Here is a 22602-nt window from a genome sequence, read left to right as displayed (position 1 = left end):
ATAGCTTCTCCAGAATTACATTTTAGTGTACTATTCTCTAACTCACTAAAAAGATTGAATTTTGTAGTATAAGGTTAGTAAAGTATAATGTATCTTCTTATTTGTAAAGTGAAACCCTAGCAAAAAAAATCTGTAGTACTTTGTTCATTTTTCTCACTGGCAACCTACTATGCATTCTTGGCACTTGACACAAAAATGTAACCATGCAGCTTTTATACTTGAACCCTTTCCTAAAGTAAAAGAAGTGACCTACACTGAAGTTTGTTTTTTTCATTTGAGGCATCTCAAATAAAAGCTCTCTAATAAGAGCAACATGTGCAGAGGTCACTCCCTGCAAGCCTTTATTCCACTTGGTTTCGACCAAGTGACAAAAGTTCATGATCAGTTGACAAGGTCATGATCTTTTAGAGTTAAAGCTGCATTCATGACTGGAAGAGATCGAAGCCTAAATACTGCTTAGAAGAGCCACACTTAAGGACATTCAAAACCAAATATAGGCTGAAACCAATTGGTCCCTAAAATCTTCTCCTCAAACAGTGGCACTGTTTTCTCCCAGCTTAAATAACTCAGATGGCATTTCCTCCCTCTTCTTTTTAAGTTTCAGAAGTCTTCAGCTTTTCTAACTCCTACCTGTGTTCCAAGAGGGACTCAAGAAAGAAAGGATGAGAATACATTCCAAATGCACTGTGCCATTTGTGATTAAAACTGAAATAAGCAGCATTTGCATTCACACTTGTGCATAGGATAGATTCCAAAGGATGGTAGTTTCTAGAAAATAAATTCCTAGTTGCATGACTAAGTTATTGCCACATACAACACAAATAATATGCAGAAACAGGTTCACAATATTCCAAGTGTCCCCTTCCTATTATTTTAGAGACAGAGGAATCCAGAACTCCTGCATGGCACCAGTCCAGTCATTGGTTTATGACCTATCCTCCCTGGGCCAAGAACAGGATTTTGAATGTAAAATTTTACTGTTCAAACATACATAATGCTGACAAGATTTTGGGCACTCTGGTAGCTAACCAGAGGCAATTTGAGATGACTGAACAGTGTTTAGAAAACTTGATGTCCCGGTTGAGTTTCCAGTCTAGCGAGGCTCACAAAGGCTGTACAAAGAGGTTGATTGCTGTTTCAAAAGAGGTAGTGTTAACTTTCATCTGTGTGCAAAAGTAAGCGTTCACCATGTTACATTACCTACTTTTAAGGATGGCATCTGTTTTCTAGGTTAAGGGCTACAGGTGGTGGTGAGGTTCTCAGGTAGGATGGAGAGCCTTGCTGGGTGTGCTCCTAATGTTCTGATAGAGTCCTCACTATCCTCCTCTGTGCCTAAGAGGAGAAAATCCCCGTACCCCCTTCCCTCCCTCCTTTCCTCACATTTTTCCCAGTAGAATTAAGGATGAAATCCTAGACATTTAAGAGTTGAAGTGACATCCCGGATAAAACTGTGGTTTCAGTGAAGTACAGAGAATTTGTCAGTAATAGGTTCTGGGAGCCAGGTCCAGATCTGGTGCAAGCCCGTTCACACTGGCCCATGATAGTTTAGGGATTGATATGAGAACTGGTTTTGTCTGGCAGCTTAACATTTGGGACAGGAAATTTTAACAACTGAAAGGTTAGAACCACAACAAAACAAGTTAGGTTGGTGTTGACTTGAAACTGCTACATATAAAGCTCTGTAATGAGATGAGAAATTGTCATTTAAAATACTCTTTCTCTTAGAAAAATCTGTTTGGGTTTTTTTTGTATCACAAGTGAGACTGGCTCTCATGAGTTTTAACATTTAACACAAAGGAGACAAACTTCATTTTGTGTCTGTGTGTGCTGTTACAGGCCTGCAGCTTAGATTTTACAATGGTTTTTTTCTCTTTTCTCAGTGTTTGCTTTTTGTTTTGGTTTGAGTAAATTGCTTCTTTTCCTTTATTCTACAAAAAAAAAAAAGACTCTATACTTTCATAATCTCAAACATAAAATATAATTACTGAGAACAGGTAATTCTTATCTTGATGGACAATAGTTTTATTTTATCAAAGAAATAATGTTGTTTGTGGGGGTTTTTATGGTTTAGAGGAAGGGAGACATTCCTATTGTCCTAACTAGACGACATTGTAATTTCATTGCAATTTTACTCTTGGAATAAAAAGTTATTAACAAAGATAGAAAAGCCTCTTGCTTTGAGCTATAACCAAGTGCCTTCCATGAGGACATGTATTAATCACCTTTGATAATATATCAAATTTTCCTGTGTTTTTTGTTCTTGTTAGTTTTAATTTTATTTCATCTGTGCCATTCTTTCCCCAATTATTCTTTGACTTGCAGATGGTCTTGTTCAGATGGCAGAGATGATCCAATTGAAGCATCTAAAGATAGTATATTTGTGAAAATACTACAAAAGCTATTGAAAGAAGGTAAAGTGGACTTAAATGTAATTGAAGGGTCTGAAATTTAGTTGTTTCAAAAGCTGCTTAAGATGAACACTAATATGCAAGAAGTAGTGACAAGAAATTCTCAGAGTAATGAAAATGCATTTCACTAGACAATTAAAATCGTATAGAGCTAGTTCTATCTCTGTAAAATGTTCAGGCAGGTAAGACATGAGCAGATTTCTGGGTTATATTCTGATTATAATCCTAGTACCCTCTAATGATTTGCTCAGTAAGGCACCTACCAGATTTTTAGCGGTTTCTTACAGTACAGTAAAGTAGGTCTTCTGGAGTGAAATACATATCTTCTGTAGGATACAGGATTAATAACTAATTAACTGTCACTGAGAAGAACTTAATCTGTTTAAGCTAAAATTTTTTTTGCTTTTGTGTTCTCTCTCCAAAAGCAAAAAAAAATATAAAAATACTTCCCATTCTCTAGTTTAAGCTGACCATAGGAAGTTGTGACCGTGGAAGTTACAGCTGGAGGAGGGAGTGAGAGAAGGAAAGCAATTGAGACTCCAAGTCTGTTTTAAATATTACTGCATATGAACTTTTTCCAAAACAGAGAAGGTTCCATGTGGAAAATAGAAAAATGAAGTTTTTCAGAACAGTTGTGGTTCTGTGTGTCTGATCCTGTCAATGTCCTTCCTCTTGTAAGAGTCTCACAGCCCAGAATGAACTGTTGCACCTGATACATGTTAATTACTTGACTGAGCTTTCTTTTCCCTTTCCTTTTCTTTCTTTTATTTATTATTTATTTTTATTTTGTTGAAGTGTTATGTAAAGCTTGGATTTGAGGTTAATCATTAAATTACTAAGCTCTGTTTAAGTAAAAATTATTAACTTTTTAAACTCAGTTTTACAGGCTGCTTAAGCTTTATCGTATTTCTTGATGTGTATAATAGAATTAGAGCTTCCCAATTCCAGAAGAGGAATTTAACTATGAGGCAGGAGGAGGTGTTTACTTAAAAATTATCATAACTACTAATGAAAAGTACTTTTATCAGTGTTGTAATGAATGGTTTTGTGTTATAGGAGTCCAGTTAAGTGAATATTTACCAGAAGTGAAGGACTTGCTGCAAGCAAATGAACTTGGCAACTTGAAATACAATGCTTACTTTGAATTTGTGTTAAAAGCAAACTATGAACTCTATGTTCAGGGACAAGCATGATTCTCACTGTTTTTTTAAATATTTTTTCTAAACAACTCTTGAATTCTTTTATACTTTTTTATGTTTTGTTTGGTTTTTTGCTAGCACTGTGCTAAAATCTATATGAGTAGTAATATACTTGGTCTTAAATGTATAGACATTGATGCTTTAGTCAGGGGAGCCAGAGTTGTGTTTTCAGGCAAAATAAAAATAAAGTTTTCTTTTTCCATGCCTTTCATAAACTCTCTGTTTTGTTCTGTATCTTCATTACTATGAGTCCTGCCTGAGACTCAAAAGATACACAGACACCCAACACAAGAGATGGGGAAACTTCTACTGTCAGCACCTGGGGCTGTGATTTCAGTTCAGAGAAAATACTGAAAACATTAATGCTGGATGACTGCATAGCTTACTTAAGAAACAACTGGTTATTCCATCGGATAACTCCACTCTGTACAACACTTTTTGCTGTAGAAACTAGCTAATTGCAATGTTGCATTAGAGGTTACTGGCACAAAAAGGATAACTGGCTTGTCACTGATCACTCAGCTTGTCTGTGACAGAAAGGAATAAAGTACAGTTCTCATTCAGAGTTCTCTGGTCCAGTAAATATACCATTCTTTCAGTTTATATCTGTAAGGTTAAACCTTTTCAAAACATTTTAATATTGTATCTATTTAACTTCCATTTAAGCTATTTCTAGAATACATGTAAAAATGAGATTAGCAGCTCACCATGCAGTCATTCACAGCAACTGCTCGTGCCTAGGCTCAGATGAAACCTAGAAAGTAGTTACCATAGTGTGGGAGTCCAACAGGATCTTCCTTACTCTGCACCTTGTTCTCTACTGATAGATGCTACTAATTTTCTTTTTTCTTTTCTTTTACCCCACTGCCCCAGTTAGTTATCTCTGACATGGGAATAAAAAAAAAAGTTCCATTTAACTTCTCTATTTTAATTTCAGTGATTGTCAGCAATTTTAATCTTTAAATAAAAGTTAGTGAGATCTGATGTGTTGCACCTTTCTTTTGCATGTAGCTCAAGAGTCAGTGACTGCAGAGCAACTTGCATGCCCTTATGTTTTACTTGTCTGGCTCCATGCCTGCTGCAACAACTTGATCCAACAGCTGAGAAGGTCAGAAGTTAAATTGGTTGAAGAGAATCCAGTTTCTAGTTTTAAAAGCACAGCTCCCCTTCCGTGGCTTCCCCTCCTCCCTGTACTAATACAGTAAGCTGGGCTGAGAGTCTGAACATGTTTGGAAGAATAGATTTATCTAGAGGTTCTAACTAATATGGGAAAGAAATGCACTAGCAGTCATCTTCTAAGATTGTTCTAAGCAGCAAACTTTGCACTTCTGCAGTCTTGCATCGCTGAGAAGTGTGAGCATAACTCCCAGCTATGGCTTCAAAGGAGTGGGTCATTTAAAGCCTTCCACTTGTTCGCTTAAATGTCACTTTGAGGATGGTTTCATGTTGATGAACTTAGCAGGGGTTTGGGAGAAAGAGAATTGCAAATGATTGCCACCACTTACTGAAATATGTTCTACCTGAACTTCTACTGGACTCGTATATTTTGCTTGAAGAGGAATCCTTTTAATTGACTGTCCACCATAAAACATTCTGGGGATATATCATCCCTTCCCCGACTGTTCACCAGGTATCTGTACTCTATAAGGAGTGGCAGGGCAAACCCTGGAAAGCTTGCTCCAGAAGCAGGCAATTCTCTTCATTCTTGACTATCTGTCTGTTTCAAAGTGCCTGGCTTCTCTGCTGGGATGGGTTTAGTGTGGTTGGTGTACAAGCATTCTCCAGGTTTTTGGGAAACGCAGGCTTTTCAGCTGCTTTACTCTACTGCTTGGTTGGGAGGCATTTGGCATTAGTACAATGGCTTTCCATCTGACTATTGCCAAAACAGAAGGCTACTTGCAATGAGTTTACTTAAATAAAGCCTCATTAAAATAACTTCTGTGTCTAAGCTGATGTTTAATGTTCTTGTACTAGTAATGTTGAACTGGTTCTCTATTCCGTTGGGAAGTTTGAAGAGTCTGGGATTCGGGATTATTCCTTTTCTCTGTCCTCTGCTTCATTATGTAATAAGCTGTGCTGGTGCAGAACTTCTGTCTCAGATTACTGCAGAGGGAGGATGCCTTCATTTACCACTGCTTACAGAAGGTCATGCCAGAGCTCTTGCTTGTTTCCAAGTGTAACAAAAACAAATAAACTTGGGACAACAGCCTAAGGAGCATGGATAGCTCCTCTTGAATAAGGAAGTATATGTTGTTTTTTAAATAGTTATTTTCTCAGTATTGAAAAGCATGCACAGTACAGGACGTATGTACTCTATCCTTTGTTGTTGCCAGAGTAGCAGGAAAGTTTATCAGTTATAATTTGTGATCAATTTCAGAAGCTACACAAAGGGAATAGTGATCTTAGTGCCCAGCTCTGCAGTGGAAACTAACTCCAGTTGTTTTCTGACTTGGGACAAAACCCACATTCATTTAGTGAGTCCAGATAAACATCAGATCTACCTGCAGAAAATGATATTTTGCTCAGAACTGGAAGAATTTAACATTGCCATGTGGGCATTTTGCTGTAAACTAGATTGGGGTAGAAAGAAAATAAAAGGGAAGAGAAGGAATAGAGAGGGTTTATGCTTGCATCATGTTTCACTGAAGAATTAAGAATGTTTATCTTTCAGCTACACTAGGGTTTCTGTTACTTGATTTCTGATTCAACACAACTGACTGTATTTTGGAAACCACAATGAAGCTCTAGAGTTCTGTAAATAGATTTGGTGCTGCGATGCCTTTAAGTGCTTTCAGATTTCCGATTTTTTTACTGCTGGAACTGAAGAATAATACAAATTGAGGAACAGGATGAAAGAAAAGCACTCTTTATCCTCAATAAAATTCACAGGAATTAAAAATCTATAGCAGAAGGAAGTAGAGAGCTGCCAGGCATAAAGAGAGATGCTGCTAAGCTGCAGGATGCAGAAGTTAAACAGAGGAGAAAAAAAATTCTCTGTTGAGCTATCTGCTGTGCCTTGCAGTGGAGGAAATCACCTGCAGAAGTACCCTCGCTTGCAGGAGACTCCTCACAGCATGAGTGCCTCTGGCCTGCTATTCCTTCTTCCTTCTCTTCTGACTCCCTAAATTTTTAAAGGATTTACCCTTGGCCAGTTGTGCTGTCAGAGAAGATCTTGAAGGTTGGTTTATATCAACGTAGTGTCAGTGTTGCAAATCTGCTTGCACTACTGCCTCTTCTTTCCATTGGTAACCAAAATGTCTCTGTAAAATCTCCCGTGTCCTGTATGGAATGTCTGCTTAAATACCTGTAGCTGTACCTTCAGCTCGTCAGAGATGACTTGTGGGTGAGACTATGCTCCTTTTGGAAAGGGTGAGCCACAGGGATAGCTGAAGGATTCCCGTGTTGCCCGGCCGAGCTCAGAAGCCAGCAATGGACACTCGTAATGGCACCAGCATGCACAGCTACATCAGGCTGCTGGGATCAGACCAGGATTAATGCTTTACCGGCCTTCTCTTCAGGCATTTGTCTGACAGATGTTATCCTGTGCATTTATTTTCCATTTTTAAACCACAGCAAAGAAACGATGCACGGCTTAACTTGGCATGTAAAGCTGTGGCTTTTGCATGGGCTGTTGCCATGTACAGCAGTATTACCTGCAAACCACAGACCTGCCTTGACACTTTGCCTTCTCTCCCAACTCCCTTTCTCCCGTGGGCTCACCTATAGCAGCAGGCAAGACCCATAAGGGAGCTCTTCCCTTGGCAGCCCCAAGCCCTGGCACGTGGTAGCCACACAGCCGATGACCCCTCGCCTCCCACCCCGCCGAGCCCCGCCGGGGCTGCCGGGCCGCCCCCACCTGCTTTGCCCTTAACGGGCCCGGTGGTGCCGGGGGATTATTTCGGCCCCGGCCGCGGGCGGTGGCAGGGGGGGCCCAGCAGACGCGCCTTATACGGCCGGGCCCGGCTCACCTGGGCCGGGGCCAGGAGCGCCTTCTTTGGGCACCGCCGGTCCGGGGCCGCGCCGGGCCCGACACCCAAATATGGGGACGGCCGGGGCCGCATTCCTGGGGGCTGGTCGAGCCGCCGCCCGCCGCGATAAAAGGCTCGGCGGCGGCCGCGGCGGCCACGAGTGACCCGGCGAGGAGCGGGAGCCTCTCTCTCTGCCCGACGCGGAGCCCGCAGCCAGCCCAGGTAAGCCCGTCCCGCCGCCCCTGCCCGCGGATGCCGCCCGGCCGTGAGGCTCAGCCCCTGCGCCCTGTGCCCCTGCAGACACAGCCGACACCATGTGCGACGAGGACGAGACCACTGCGCTCGTGTGCGACAACGGCTCCGGCCTGGTGAAGGCTGGCTTCGCCGGGGATGATGCCCCCAGGGCCGTGTTCCCCTCCATCGTGGGCCGCCCCCGCCACCAGGTACGGCGCAGTGCCCCTCCGAGCTTCCCCTCAAGCCCTGCCACAGCTGTGGCAGTGGATCCCTGCTGCCTCCCAGCGCTTCCCATCCTCCTGTCCTGCCGGGAAGCCCGGTGCTATTGCCCGCAGAGAGGTTGCTGAGCCCCCGCTTTCCTCCCCTGCAGGGCGTCATGGTGGGTATGGGTCAGAAGGACTCCTACGTAGGAGATGAAGCCCAGAGCAAGAGAGGTATCCTGACCCTGAAGTACCCCATTGAACATGGCATCATCACAAACTGGGACGACATGGAGAAGATCTGGCACCACACCTTCTACAATGAGCTGCGTGTCGCCCCAGAGGAGCACCCCACCCTGCTCACTGAGGCCCCCCTTAACCCCAAAGCCAATCGTGAAAAGATGACCCAAATCATGTTTGAGACCTTCAATGTCCCTGCCATGTATGTGGCCATCCAGGCTGTGCTGTCCCTGTATGCCTCTGGCCGTACCACTGGTGAGTGCGAAGTCCCACTGGCCGCTCTTGCCTCAGCAAGGACACCCAGGACTGCTCCCCTACAGCTGACAAGTGCTCTGCCCCCCAGGGTAGGACCTTTTGTGGGCTGCATCTCTCAGGTGGCTGCTTATTGTTTCCCCAGGTATTGTGCTGGACTCCGGTGATGGTGTGACACACAATGTCCCCATCTATGAAGGGTATGCCCTTCCCCATGCCATCATGCGCTTGGATCTGGCCGGCCGCGACCTCACTGACTACCTGATGAAGATCCTGACTGAGCGTGGCTATTCCTTTGTCACCACAGGTAAGCACTATTCCCTCCTCCAGAAAGTCCCCCACACACTTCCAACCCTTGCACCTTCAGGGATGCTGCAGCCTGTCACCCTGTTGCAAGCCCCATGAGCCCTCCTTTTTGGGAGTTCACGTGTGGCTGGGGGTCTTGAGTCCCAGTAGACCTATGGAGGTGGTGCAAATGTTCCGGGTTCCTCCTCTGCAATCACTGATGCCTTTGCTCCCCCCTGACAGCTGAACGCGAGATTGTCCGTGACATCAAGGAGAAGCTGTGCTATGTGGCGCTGGACTTTGAGAATGAGATGGCCACCGCTGCCTCTTCCTCCTCCCTGGAAAAGAGCTATGAGCTGCCTGATGGGCAGGTCATCACCATTGGCAATGAGCGTTTCCGCTGCCCAGAAACCCTGTTCCAGCCTTCCTTTATTGGTGTGTGGGACCCCCTCCCTCTCTCCTTCTCTGACAACTCTCCCTTCTCTCCTGAGTTGCTTTGCAATTAACTTGTGCCTGCTTGTTTCTCCCTCTCTGCCCCCAGGTATGGAGTCTGCAGGGATCCATGAGACCACCTACAACAGCATCATGAAGTGCGACATTGACATCAGGAAGGACCTGTATGCCAACAATGTCATGTCTGGGGGTACCACCATGTACCCAGGTATTGCTGACCGCATGCAAAAGGAGATCACAGCCCTGGCCCCCAGCACAATGAAGATCAAGGTAAGGCTGGAGCACAAAGGACCCAGGCATAGGACCAGCCTTCCTTTGCCCCGCTGCGCACAGGACTCAGGGCTGTTCACACCCCTGTGCCTGCCACCTGTAGCAGTGGCTTGTTTACTGATCTCAGCTCTCTTGGCTTTTTCCAGATCATTGCCCCACCTGAGCGTAAGTACTCTGTCTGGATCGGTGGCTCTATCCTGGCCTCCTTGTCCACCTTCCAGCAGATGTGGATCACAAAGCAGGAATACGATGAAGCTGGTCCATCCATTGTCCACCGTAAATGCTTCTAAACATGTTTACATGATCACTTTGCCAACCACGCTCAGGATGACAACCTTCTAGGTTGCAGGCTGCAGAGGGCCTGCAACAGCCATGTAACTTTCTATTTTGTAACGATTTCTGGTTACTGTTGCTGCAAAGCTCCATGTGACACAGTGTATGTAAAGTGTACATAAATTAATTTATTTTATCTCGTTTCGTTTGTTTTTAAAACCAATGCCCTGTGGAAGGAAACAAAAAACTTCAAGAAGCATTAAATCATCAGTCATTCTGTCACACCCCTAATGCGGTTGTTTGTGATCATTTGCTTGGGTTCTTCCATCACTTGCTGACCCAGCGTGAGGGCAGTGGGTGGTGGGGCTGGACATCCCCAGACAGGAGCAGGACTGAGGAGGGGGCAGAACCACAGCCAGAGGAGCAAGCTCCTTGGGACTTGCTTGGGGTGTAGACTCCTCGGTGGCACTTGGAGCAGTCTGGGGGTGGCTCCATCATACTGCTACAAGGTGGATGCCCTGACACGCTGAAAAGTGCTTTTCCCTGACCCAGGAAGGAAAGGGTTACCTGGAGCCTTGGCTTGAAAAAGATTTCATTTGGCTCAGCCTGCCAAAAAAGTAGCCCTGGCAGACTCCCGAGGAAGGCAAGGCTGGGACTGAGGGCAGGTGGCGGGTGCAGGTTAAATAAAGAGCTTTCCACTCCACTTATGGGAAACCCACCTGCCATCATGTTGTCTCTGGGGGGATGAGGGCAGCCAGGGCCACTTCCTCACCCTGCCTGACACGCTTGCCCTTGCCAGTGGTCATGCATGAGGGGCTGCCTGCAAAGGGACCACCCTCTTCTCTGCCCCACTAAACCACCCCTTCCAGGGATCAGATCCTTTATTCAGGAACTCCCTGGGAGCCCGAAGGAAAATCCCAGGTACTTCCTCTTGCTGAAGGCTTTAGCCTGCCCTGTTTGCCAATGAAGCAGAGGCAGGGTGGGAGGAGGGAAAGCTGTCCCTGCCTGTCTCATTTCTCTGGGGCTCTGGGGCCCCCCTTTGCTACCAGTATTCACACACACATGTGTACATACCCCAAGGGCTCCGCTCCCTCAGGGAGCTACCCTAAAGTGTTGCCAGATTTGGCACTTCTCCCTGGGCCAGTGCACATGTGCAGGAGTCATCAGCCTTTGAAAGAGGAGGACTCCTGGAGCAGAGGGCCTTGCCATGAAAGCAGTCCCTGAGTTTTGGAGTCTTCCTTTCCTGTGGGAGACAGCAGTGCTGGGATAAAAAAGACGATTTTCAGATAAACTTCCAGCCCAGGAAGGTTTTTTGCTATGCTGTGGCTATGCTAAGGGTGCACTTGTTTACCTGCATTGAAGTAGGACATACATAAGTACACTTTTTTCAGTCCTATTCCAAAGTAAAAGCCTGTGGGAGGAGCTGTCCTGGTCCTTCCCTGGTATCTGGGGACAGAGAGTGCCCCAGGGCAACCCTATGAGCTCCTCAGTTGAGATTTCTCTCTGAGTGACTAGAGTTGGACTGGAAAGTAGCTGCTTCTCAAAAAAACAGTTGCTTCTCAAAAAACAAACACAAATTTTTACTTGCCATTTGTGTGACTTGTGTAGTGACACATATTTCATCTGACAGCTCCATGTTGGGTTTACTGCTTCTGTTATTTGATTAAAAGATTGTTTCAGAAGCACAATAAACCTTAACTTAGAAGAGCAGCCTCGTGGATTAGACAGCACTTGCAGACTCCACTTTTTCCACCTGCACAATTAATTTAGGGTCCTAAACCCACAACAGAAGGGGCTGATTTTTTGGGGTGGGGGAGAGTGATGTCACTCTCCTCCAGTCTGATCAAAATCCATGGGAGCAGGAGATTCTTGCCCCTTCTAAGACCTACATTTTGCAGTGTCAAACTTGGGTTTAGGAACTCTCATAAGCACAGCTGTGGGCAGAGGGCAGTCCTCCAGCAGCCACAGCATTGCACAGGGCACTGCCTTGTGCAGGATGCTGATGCTCCCTCTGGCATCTCACTGTCTGCTGTCTCTAACAGCAGCATTTTGTCATGTACTAACCCACAGCATCAGGTACTCACGGTAGCCTCAGCACCAATTTCATCCTGTTGAAGTTAAATGCCCAACAGTACATTTGTACAGCTGAAAAAAAATGACTGATTTGTTGGTTTTGTCGCTTAATCGATGAACTTACAGACAATGAATCTCAAGCCTACAAAACAAAACCTTTTCAGGTTTTAATTTCAAATTAAAACACATTCTTTATTCTGAAATCAGCCTTTTATTTGGGCTTAGGATTTTCCTTGTGATTTTCAGCAACTGAAGACACAGATTGTTTGTAAACAAGTGAGTTGGACTTTCACGTGGCTTACAAGCCCCATTATTGGGAAGGTGTTTTGGAAAATTTTGCTTGCACACAGTGGTCTTTGTTGAGCAGTTTTGGTCTTTGTTGAGCAGTTCTCAATAATTTCACTACTCTCTGCATCTGTAACAGTACTGTTGGCAGCAGGACCAACATCCTCTGTTTTGAAAGAGGCAAAGGAATAAATGGGACCTCAGAGAAGTAAAAGGGAGTAGGAGGAAGGATGCTGGACACTCATGTGCTGTGGAAGGGAGGGTAATGGCAGAATGGCTCTTGTCTGCACCAATAGCATTCTCTGGGACTGCAGGTCACTACTTGCTCCACAGCCAGCTGGATCTGGGCCTGAACCAGTGCAGGACAATCCTCTGTAGCTGAGCTCCACAGTTGCATCCAGTGGGCAACACAAGAAACTGCCCTGGAAATACCAAACATCACCAAGGAATGGAAAAATCTGGAGAATGAAAGAGTCCTTGGGAAGACAAAAATTATGTGGAGCTGTTTAGATGAGCTTTGGGGGCACAGTCATGACTAGGTTTTGATGTAAGCTTCCCCAGGGTCTGCAGATGCCTGGGGCATTAACACAATTATTTAAGAAGCTAAGGAACAGGGAAAACCTGGGTTCTAAGGGAAAATCTTGAGGGCATCCCTGAGCAAAAGAACAAAGGGAATCCTGGAGAAGATGAGGGCATTGGAGGGGCTTCCTAATTTCATATTGATAGAGATTTTGTTAATGTGAAAATCTGCATTGCACAGAGAGTAAAATGTGGTCCAGGATGGGCTACCTCCCACAAAAGTCACAGCTTTGTCCCCCATTTGGGAAAGGGAACTGGCACCCCAACATGCTTCTCTCCTTGGGTTCCAAAACTGCAAAAGCAAAAAACACTTTGACCTACAGAATTTATTAGGTTTGGCTTTGCTGAGAGGACCTGAACACCCCCTCAGAGTGGACATCAGTGCAGCTCCACAGTATACTCAGTGGATTGTGAATCTCCTGTAGGCATTTGGCCAGTAATATTTATTCAATGAGATTTATTTAAAGGACAAAATAGGGGCCACTTGAAAATTATTATCACTTTTCACAGTAAACTCATAAGCAACAAATTCTGTGGCAATCTTTATTTCTGAAAGTGAAGCATTAAAACAAAGCCCTTCAAATCTTCAAACACTTATTTTATAGGAATATTTTATGCTGGTTTTATTTCACTAATCCGCAGGAAAAAAAAGTACTTGGATGGAACATCACCTGTTAGAGTTCATATGTTTATTTATTTATTTTTTAACCAAACAGGTATTTTTCTATTAAAAAAATTAAAAGAGAGCTATTGAGTTGTATAGATTTCTATGGCACATCTCCTGGGGCTATAAAATGGAGTACATGGGGGTGACTGTAACCTATTGATCAGACGATGGATAACTGCAGGCAGTGCTGGTGTGCATGGCTCCCACGTTGGACAGATGCCAATGAGGGTGGGGAGATTTAGCAACAGGACCATTGAGAGTATCCTGCAGTCTTGCATTCTTTCCCAGGAACTACTGGCAGCTTTGGGGATCCTCTTCAGACCCTCTTAGCCAGAACAGATTTTGAAGGGACCAAAAAGCACTGACTTCAGGCTTTGGGAATTAGTTGTATTTGCAACTGGCAAAGGCTCTCTTTTTTCATTTGTTCAGGATCTGAAAAATAAAGCAGCGTATGATTTCTATGCAGCAGGGAAACCTGGAGCATTGCTGGCTCTCACTAGGGATGTTCACTGCATGTGATGGAGATGAGCAGATGCTGGAGAAACCTTTTATTGCCAAGAGTGTCTCTCTCTTCCTCCTTCCTGTCAACCTTGAAACTACACTGCCCTGTGCAGAACTGGGACCAGCAGTGTGCAAATTTCCAGCACTGTGGTGACCCTGGGCAGCTTATGCTCTCTGCTTGCAGGGACCACAGCCAAACCCCATCTTTCCTCAGCTGCTCAAGGCCACTCTCTGAAACTAAAGCGTGCAGCTTGGAAGCAGTTCTGGTTGTTGATGTTCAAGGAGTGCCACAGGCAGCCCAGGAATGAGCCTCTATGTAACCCCACCCTCAGGGAGCCGCGTATATATAGATCCTTGGAAGGAGTTTTCTTCCTTGGCACATCACTCCCACCCATAACACCTTCCAAACAAACACTCCTTGCTCCGCTGTGCCCTCACTGCTTGGCTTCCAGCAGCTTCTCTCTCTTCCAGGGAAAACAAGGCTTTAAAGCTGAGAAATCTCATTACTGGACAGAAAAGGGGGAGGATCTGCTTACAAAAGGGCTCTCACATACTCAGAGATGAGCAGCCCAAAGTCAATGTTAGCAGGCATCAGCCCTTGAGCCTGGCTCATGAAGGCATGAGGACCTAAGTAAGCAGAAGTGCTGTGAGTAGGGCTTCTGGTACAGGTGTGTAAGGAGACCTCTGTATGGATGCAGCTCTGTCCTTTCTCAGAAGAGCTGTCCTGGTGCCCGGTACATGCAGGCTTGGACAAGGGTGCTCCCACAAGTAGCTCTGTGGTGGTTACAGGAGAGTGACCCTTTATATCACACCTATTGGTTCCTCAAATCCCACAGATGCAGACATCACCTAAATAAAGTGAGTTTACATTGCCATTAACGGTGGCCAGTGCAGAGCTCGGGTTGCTGGTGTTGTGTTGGGTAGGTCAGTGCTGGGAAGGGGACACTCAGAGAGCGAAGGAAGGGCTGGTTGCGGGAGTGGTGCAAGAGCCACAGCTCTGCCAGCCATGCTGAGGGAGCACACAATGACAGAACAGTTCTGCCCTTTCCAAACCTCCTTGTGGCTGCAGGGAGAAGGCTACCTGCAGAGGGGAAGATGGAGGACCATGCAAGCGGGAGGAGGTCTGAAGCAGATCAACCCAAAAGAACACAAGGTTTCCCAGGTGACTGTATCTGCTTCTGTAAGGCTTTTAAATTCCCTTTAGCAAAAATAATCACAAAAAAATGGTTAAAATAATAGAGGCATAAAGTCTAAACTGACTTGAGTTTGTTAGCATTGAACAATGCTGTCACTGGGCCATCTGCCTGTGGAGCACAGCCAAAGGGCACAGTGGGGAGCTCTGCCTGCTTTGTACTACATTCCATGCTGAAAATAAGTGAGGTCCAGGTGCTAAGGCCATCCACTTTCTTGCCACAAGTTATTGTGGAGTGATGTGTGGGGATAGAGGCACTGTTCAAGGGCTGTAGAATAGGGTATTTCCCCCACAAGGATTGCTCATTCTGGAAACTCTTACCCGCCCCAGCCCTCAAAAAAAGATCAACAGAGAGCTACCAGAACTCCCTAACCCAAACAATTTTGCAGTAGTGATGGTGTTATTCCTACCTAATCCCAGCAGCACTCCTATAGGTGACAGGCAATGTTTCTGTGACTGCAGGATCTGAGCACTTTACACTCGGAGGTTGGTTTTCTTTCTCTTTTCTTCTTTTCTGTACCAAGTCCACCATGGTTTTCCTCTGTGACATGAGCAAGTCAACATTCATGGCTCTGTTTGTTGCCAGCTAAGTGGCTTTTCTATTTTCCATCTCAAAGGAAGATAAAGAGGAATAGCTAATGCTCTTGAAGGGTTTTGAGATGTTGTCATAGAAGGTGTTTGGGGAATGTGAAATACTTGTGAACCTAAATTTAGCTCTGAAAGTCATGCAGCCCGGTTTCCTGGCACAAATAACAGAGAAAGTCCTGAAATCTGAATGTTTTCCAATTGTGGCCACAAGCTGGATGCTGCAGTAGCCACTGGCAGTGCCAGGAATCTACGGCTGCAGTTCCAGCGAGTCCTTTGCCTTGCTGAGAGTCCAGACCTCCCACTTCCTTCCAGGCTGGTCCCACCAACAACCAAAACCACCAGCAGTTTCTGTTCTTGCTCTGGCTATGATGCCTCCATATTTGGCCTGCAAGAGCCCTGTGGGATAAGAGTATTCCTCAAACCTAATAGAAGGGCAAATTTAGGAGAACTACAATGTTCTAACCAGTCAGTTGAGGGAGAATATAAGAAATCTGTCTTGGGATAAATGTTTTAGGAGAAATATGGCAATGTTTCTGAGACTTATTCCCTCTTTCCTTAATTTCTTTTAGCCCACTGAAGCCAGCCCATTCTAGCTGAGACTGCATGGTTAAGGGGTCATGATGCCCCTGTTCACATGTAATGGGTTAAATGCCAGATGGGTTAATAGAGAAGATTGGTTCTACTTAGACAGCAAAATGTGGCATTAAGTATAATGTGGAGCTAAATTTCAAAGTCAACTTTAAAAGGGTATAATTTAGTCCTTGAGGTGTTTAGGCTGTGCTGACACCTTGTTTTATTATTTTTAGTGCCTGCTGCACATACTCCTCTGTGGAGAAAAAACTGTTTGACAAAAAAGTTGATGTAACTCCTGTCACATAGTCTTGATCAGAATCCAGAAAAAAGGTATAGCTCTGCCCAAACTGGAGGTGCTTGTTTTCTTCACTGGCTGCAGCAGGACTGTGGGCAGCCCAGAAAGTGCACCTGCTGAACGTGCATCATAGTTTAAAAATAAAAAGGGGAGAGAAAAGAATAACATGGAAAATATTGCTAGGTCAGCAGATGGAAGGGAGAGGGAGGGCTCATGCCTGGGCAAGGGGGCTTGGGGAAGGGTAGGACAAGTAGTGGGACAGAGGCATAGCCACGTAATGAGAAGACGTATGGGATGTTCTGCAGTGCAGGAGTAATGGAGAAGGCTCTCGGGGTACTGCAGTGACATTACACTCAGTACTAATTTGTACTACTTGTGCAGGTTAGATTGGGTCTATTTTGGCATTGCAACAAGGTTTCAGCCCATGTACCCAGCCTCAGATACCCTCTGCTGCAATGCAATGGGGTTGATTCATGCAAGGAATCCTCACTGAAGCCAATGGGAGGACAGCAGATTTGGTTAAAGTGCTTGCATCACCAGATCCCGGGTCAAGAAACAAAGTCATAGCAACAAAAACTATCACATGAGGAAGCAGAAGGGAGGAAGTGGGAATAATTAATTTTTTTGTTGTAAGTCCAGAACCTGGTATGTCTTGAGGCCATAAAATGATCAGCAGGAAGAAAAAGATTAGAAGAATATTTGTTTCCTGAAATGTGTAAAATGTGTACATTTAATCAATTGCCTGTTCTGCAGAGATTTTATTGCTAATTTCATAATTCACATCTATTTTTCTCTATAGTCTGTGGAAGAATCAGTCTGAATTAAGGATCAGTTAAGCAAATGAGGGTATATAAGAAAACTGAAAAGCAGTAAACCCCAAGTCTGGACCATAAATATTCTGCAGAAGTAGTAGTTTTGACAAATAAGATACACAGGTGGAAAAAAAAAGCATTTAAGGAGAAAATATTGTATGACATAATTGTCATCCCATTCACTTTGTGCTGGGAAAGAGTTCTGAGTTGCAGAGCTGGAAGTGAGCACAGGCTCAAGTTCCAAGGAGGTGTTTTACTTTCTGGCCCTGGTTTGTGTCTGACCAGCACAACAGCAAGAAGCTTCTGAATTGTTTTGGAGAAAGTAACATAAATATACTGACTGCGTATGGGAAGGGTGTTTTTATACGGTAAGTGTAACTGTAAGGAGGGTTTGGTATTGCTAAATGAATATTTAAAGCAAATGTGTGATAAGTTCTTCACTGGCAGTTTGACTTGTGAGTCATGTTGCACAGTCCCCAGCCATGCCCCTCTCTATTTATAAAGTCATGCCTTGCTATATCTGACTTGCTAAATAAGCCTTTCAAATTGTGGAGGGGATTCTGGTGGCACGTTATGGGAACCAGGGAATAATTTAGAAGAGTAAGGGAAGTCAGAAAGGACACGACAAATCACCGCATGCTGGCTGCCTTCTGAAGAGCAGAGCAAATGTGCTGTTTGGCTTTTTCACCATGAAAATATCCAGGAGACAGGGGCTGATGACTTCAGTCTGCTGGATGCAAGGTGGGGAAAGAAGAGTAGAGCGAGGGTTTGTCTGACCCGAACCCGTGTAAATGTTTTAGGATGGGTAGAGGAACAGGGGGAGATTACCCCAGCTAGTGGGGGTTCCTGCTGGCATCTGCCCAGGGCCCTGCCACACAAGAGAGCCCTTTCCGGGTCACTGCCCACCAGCTGGCTGTTGGCAGTGGGGTGCCTCGGTGCTGACAGGGCTTTGACATGCAGGAGGGGGAGCAGACACATCTCCAGAGTTGTGCCCTCCTCCCCAGGGCTCCAGCTGGAGCTGGGAAAAGAGCATGTTGCCAAATGCTGGTAACATATTGCGCTATCAAGTAGGTGCAGAGGAGGGGAGATGAAGCAAAGGGATATGAAGAATTCAGTGGGAACTGTACTGGGAAGCACAGCAATGGTGCCACTAAAGGCAAAAAGATGAGTCCTGACCTATTTTGACCATATCCTCTTCAGAGGCAACAGGCAAAGAGGAACAAAGATGTGCAATTTTTTTTCAAAGGGTGGTCCACCATGTTTGTAATCTTCTTTAGAAAGCAGACTGATGGGATAACAGAGTCATCTGTTTCTGAGACTTTAGTGACTGAAGGTACTGGCTTTATTCATGCTCACTTCTTTCCGTGTGCCTCCAGGAGCTAACTGTTTTCTGGTGGACATGGTTTGACTCTAATTGACTTCACAGGAAGGCAACTTCTTTCCTACCTAGCTCAACAATACTGGGCTGTCTTAGTGCTCATTCAGCTTTCTTGAGAACCTTCCTCCACAGTGGTCTTGGGGTAGGCAGTGGGTATGAGCACCACGGGGACACTGTATGGAAACAGTCATGTAGGGCTGTACAGCTACAAATGAATGAGTATTTCATAGCCAGAGGAAGATGTTGCTCCACCCTTGCAGGGAGTGGGGAACAGGAGCATGATGATGGCAGAGATGTCCACACAGCTGTGGGAGTACCAGGAGCACAAACTTGAGTCCCAAACTCCCAGTTTCCTCTCACCAGAGTAAAGCCACCCACCTTGTCAGCCACTGGTAGCAAAATGCACTGCTCAGGTTTGCTCATGCTTAATGCTCATTTTTTCTCTCAGCAAGCATGTAGCTACTACTGAACTTCTCCAGTGAGCTTGGCTCAGTGCAGCTCTTTTAGTTCCCCCAAGTTTCCTTACATTGTCCATCACCCCTGATGGAGGGTAGGTGGCACGTACAACAGGAATCATTTCTTTCTCACTGGGACAGCAGGTGAATGTTATTGCTGGTGCAGGAGCCAGCAAGCTGCACAACCAACTCTTCACTGCTCCAGAAACAGCCCCCCGCAGCACCCTTGGCCCCCTTAGCAACAAAACCAGCACATAATTCTCCACAAGTAGCCCAGCTGACACTTAGACTGGTGTTTCTGGACACCAATTGTTCGTTTTGTGTGGGGTGGCAGGGGCAAGGAGGTCAGGGCACCATGGTGGTTTTGTGCAGGGAGAGGTCTGGTTCACAGGCAGCTGAGGCTGGATTCACACCAGCAAGCTGGGGAGATGAAAGTCAGCCTAACACCACACTCCAGAGCCAACAGGTTCCTTGTGCCGAGTAGATAATTCATTATAAACAATATATGCAGATGTCAGCACTCTCTAGGGGACCTGCTCTCAAGCGGTGCACAGGTTTTTTTCAAGGGCATCCATTTGTCAAAACCATTCTCAAGATAATTTCTGGTGCCTCGGAGGGATGTGGTGCTTCAAGCACTGGGCACAGGTTGTGCTTGCTCCCCATCCTCTCAGAACCGAAAGCCTGATGCCAAGCCATGTGATGGCAGAACTGAGGTACTCTTTTTGTAGGGACACTGCAGGATCCATAGCTGCTGTTTGATTGCAGCTGGCCATTTTGGAGACTATCCCTGTGAGGAAGCTGCTTTGCTGCAGGGCGTTAGGATGGAGAGCACTAGAGGAGACAAACAGGTGTCTGGAGACAAATGATTAAGATTTTAATCTGGAAAGACATGGAGAAACGGCTGTGGTGTCTGCTTTTCTGTATTTTAAGTCAGTACTCTGTTTGCTGAACTGGTTTTTCTCCCAGGAAGCAGTGATGAAACCCTTAAGACATGATGGGAGATTTTACAAAATGCTGTGTGGTGTGAGGGGCTGCAGATACCACATATACACTCGCCCCTCACCCCCACCAAGTTGGGCTGGTGGTTTAACTACAGAACTAGAGGAGACCAGGGCTGATGGGTGTGTGTTCCCTGTTGCCCATGCAGCAGGGGCCATGGAGCGCAGGGCAATGCCAGACCACGGACCAGGAGGGCTGACATTCAGCCCTGATGGCTTCACAGTGCTGCTGACAGCAGGGCTGAGTCCCTGCCACAGGGCTGTCCTGCCTCCCACAGCTACCAGCAGGTCACCGGCATGCGCCTCACCCTCCCCAGGGTGTCTTGCTTTTCCTTGCCTTTCAGCAGCATTTCTGCCTGCTCCCTCTCATGGGCAGAGCTGGGGGATGCTAAGTTTAGAAACCCAGACCCAGAATGTCCCTTTCCAAAAAGAAAACTGCAAAGCTGGTGACCAGTCGGTAGTGCTTAGGACCTGTGCATGCACTGGGGTTGCTACCTAGGCAAAGGAAGGAGTATGATAAGACTTTAATCTCCCTCCTCTGGAGGATAAATGAACCCTGACTACAGTGGCATTTCCCAGCCCTGTAACAAAATGGTTGATCACACGCCTCTCACTAGCTGCAGAGACCTGCTTACAGGGAGTATGCACATCTGCAGACTCCAAAGGGTTAAAAATAGATCCCACCCCACCGATGGCACATTTTATGTCCATTTAAAGGTGTGCCATGCATTTCATCCTAACAGTCTCTGTGAGACCTGAGAAAATGCCTTCATGTTGCTGACATTTTGTTCAAGGCTCTTTATGTTTTTTAAGCCCGTGGCTGCCTGGGCTGTCTCCCTGTTCAGAGAGCTATTTCAGGGGGTCTGCATTTGCCCCTGGCTGCCCTGTTCTGAATGAGCAACTGCAGCGTGATTGCTGGCACGTTTGTGGTGCTCCTCACCGCAGTCCTGCTCCATCACATAGTCAGCAGCTAATGAGTTTATACCTCTAAGCAAGGCGGGGACCTGCTTTCTAAATGACTAAAATGTTTTTCTTCTTTTTGGTTTTTTGGGGTTTTTCTGATGGGCCAGTGAATACTTGTTAGAAGAGGGCCGTCCTTTCTGTCATTTATTCACATTGGCCATATGGGATGATGGTGCTACTTTTGGGGTGGACATCCCAGCTGGTGTCTGGCACATGTGTCCCTCCAAGCATCCTCCAGGTGTGCTATAGGAAACATCTGAGGCTGGAGCTCTGTGCACCGGCCATCCCAACTCACGTGAGACCCACCCCTGGCCCGGCACCCTTCCTGACCCCATTGGAGCTTCAGGAGTCAGCTCCCCAGTGCTGCCACCTCCCCTCCATGGGTGGGCAGGGGTCTAACAGTGTGTGCTGGGCACACTGACTCTCATGTGGGTAGGGTCCAGCCCTAGTTGGCACTGCTGGATGGGGGTTCCTACACATGGCTCCTGGGGCCAAGGAGGCTGCTTTGGATGTGGATGGGTTGATTGGTGTAGCATAGAAAAGAACACTTGGGAAGATTCAGAAGGACAAAGAGGAGCTGTTATGGGTCCTGGCATGGTGGCACTGGTCTGCACCCTTTGAGGCATGTGCTGCTGCTGCAGTGGCAGGGAGCAGGGAGCAAGGCAGGGTGCTCATCGCAGGGGAATACCAGCAGGTTTCCTTTGCAGAGAGATGTTGGCAGGAGCTGTGTGCTGCTTGAAAAGGGGCTTTCTCTGCTGGCATCCACCAGGTCACACACAGCCCAGGCCACCACCTCGTGCCATGCGAAACCCAAGAAAGCCTGGATAATCTCCAAAGGGCGGATGAAATTCCCATATCAAGCAAGCTCTGCTGTAGCTCTGCTAAAGCCCAGAGAGGTTTGCCTTCGTGGGAGGACCTGGGTGGTTTTATAAGGGGCTCCTTTCCTCCCACAGGAGCCTCCAGCCAGTCAGCATGGCTGAGACCATATTAGGGATGCCTTTCCCTGAGTGTGAACTGTGTGTTCCCATCACATTCCCCATAGGAAGGCTCCCCATAAAGTCCCCTTTACCCTGACTTAAAGAGGCAACGAAGGCAGTGCCTTTGGGTGAGAGGCAGGGACGATGGTGCCAGATTGCTCATCCTCCAAGCTAGCATTTATCCCAGATAGGTGTAAGTGAGGACAAGCCAGGGTGCCAGCACTGCGAAAAGGGGAAGCTGTCAGCCTGTGCCCAGCCTAGTGCTCATGATTTTCCAGCCCGCTTTTGCCTTCCTGACCACCATTTCCCAGTTTCTTTCTGCTGCCCTTGTGAAATTTTGGAAGCAGATTAGAAACTCAGCTTAGCAGCTGAGCCCTATTCATGATCAGAGCCGAGCCCTTGATGAGACTGGCTTTATTTGGGACTTGACTCATCAAGAAGCTGGGAGTCCTGCACACCAGTGGGGTACTGCTGAGGGCAGGTA

General features: G+C 46.1%; 2 protein-coding genes across 2 annotated transcripts in view; both read left to right on the top strand.

Moving 5' to 3' along the window:
• The window catches only part of NUP133 (nucleoporin 133), a 33335-nt gene extending 29513 nt beyond the window's left edge, over positions 1-3822 (top strand). Inside the window, exons 25-26 of the mRNA XM_064648829.1 lie at positions 2323-2411; positions 3465-3822. Of these exons, the coding sequence (XP_064504899.1) occupies positions 2323-2411; positions 3465-3601 (226 nt within the window). The 3' untranslated portion in view covers positions 3602-3822. The remainder of the gene's footprint in view (positions 1-2322; positions 2412-3464) is intronic.
• A 3864-nt stretch (positions 3823-7686) lies between these two features.
• Positions 7687-10073, top strand: ACTA1 (actin alpha 1, skeletal muscle). Its single transcript, XM_064648839.1, has 7 exons — positions 7687-7797; positions 7876-8018; positions 8180-8504; positions 8647-8808; positions 9030-9221; positions 9328-9509; positions 9656-10073. Exons 2-7 carry the CDS (start codon positions 7890-7892, stop codon positions 9797-9799), a joined length of 1134 nt encoding a protein of 377 aa, XP_064504909.1. The 5' UTR covers positions 7687-7797; positions 7876-7889; the 3' UTR covers positions 9800-10073.
• Positions 10074-22602: the final 12529 nt, after the last annotated feature.

Source organism: Pseudopipra pipra, chromosome 3 (assembly GCF_036250125.1).
Source record: "Pseudopipra pipra isolate bDixPip1 chromosome 3, bDixPip1.hap1, whole genome shotgun sequence".
In the NCBI taxonomy this organism is placed as follows: Eukaryota; Metazoa; Chordata; class Aves; order Passeriformes; family Pipridae; genus Pseudopipra; species Pseudopipra pipra.
This window is presented reverse-complemented; position numbering and strand designations above follow the sequence as displayed.

Excerpts from the sequence above, each read along its gene's own strand:
- ACTA1 (XM_064648839.1), top strand. The coding sequence starts at position 7,890 with ATGTGCGACGAGGACGAGACCACTGCGCTCGTGTGCGACAACGGCTCC. Across the intron at positions 8,809-9,029 it reads CTATTCCTTTGTCACCACAG|CTGAACGCGAGATTGTCCGT; the intron begins GTAAGCACTATT and ends CCCCCCTGACAG. Across the intron at positions 9,222-9,327 it reads GTTCCAGCCTTCCTTTATTG|GTATGGAGTCTGCAGGGATC; the intron begins GTGTGTGGGACC and ends CTCTGCCCCCAG.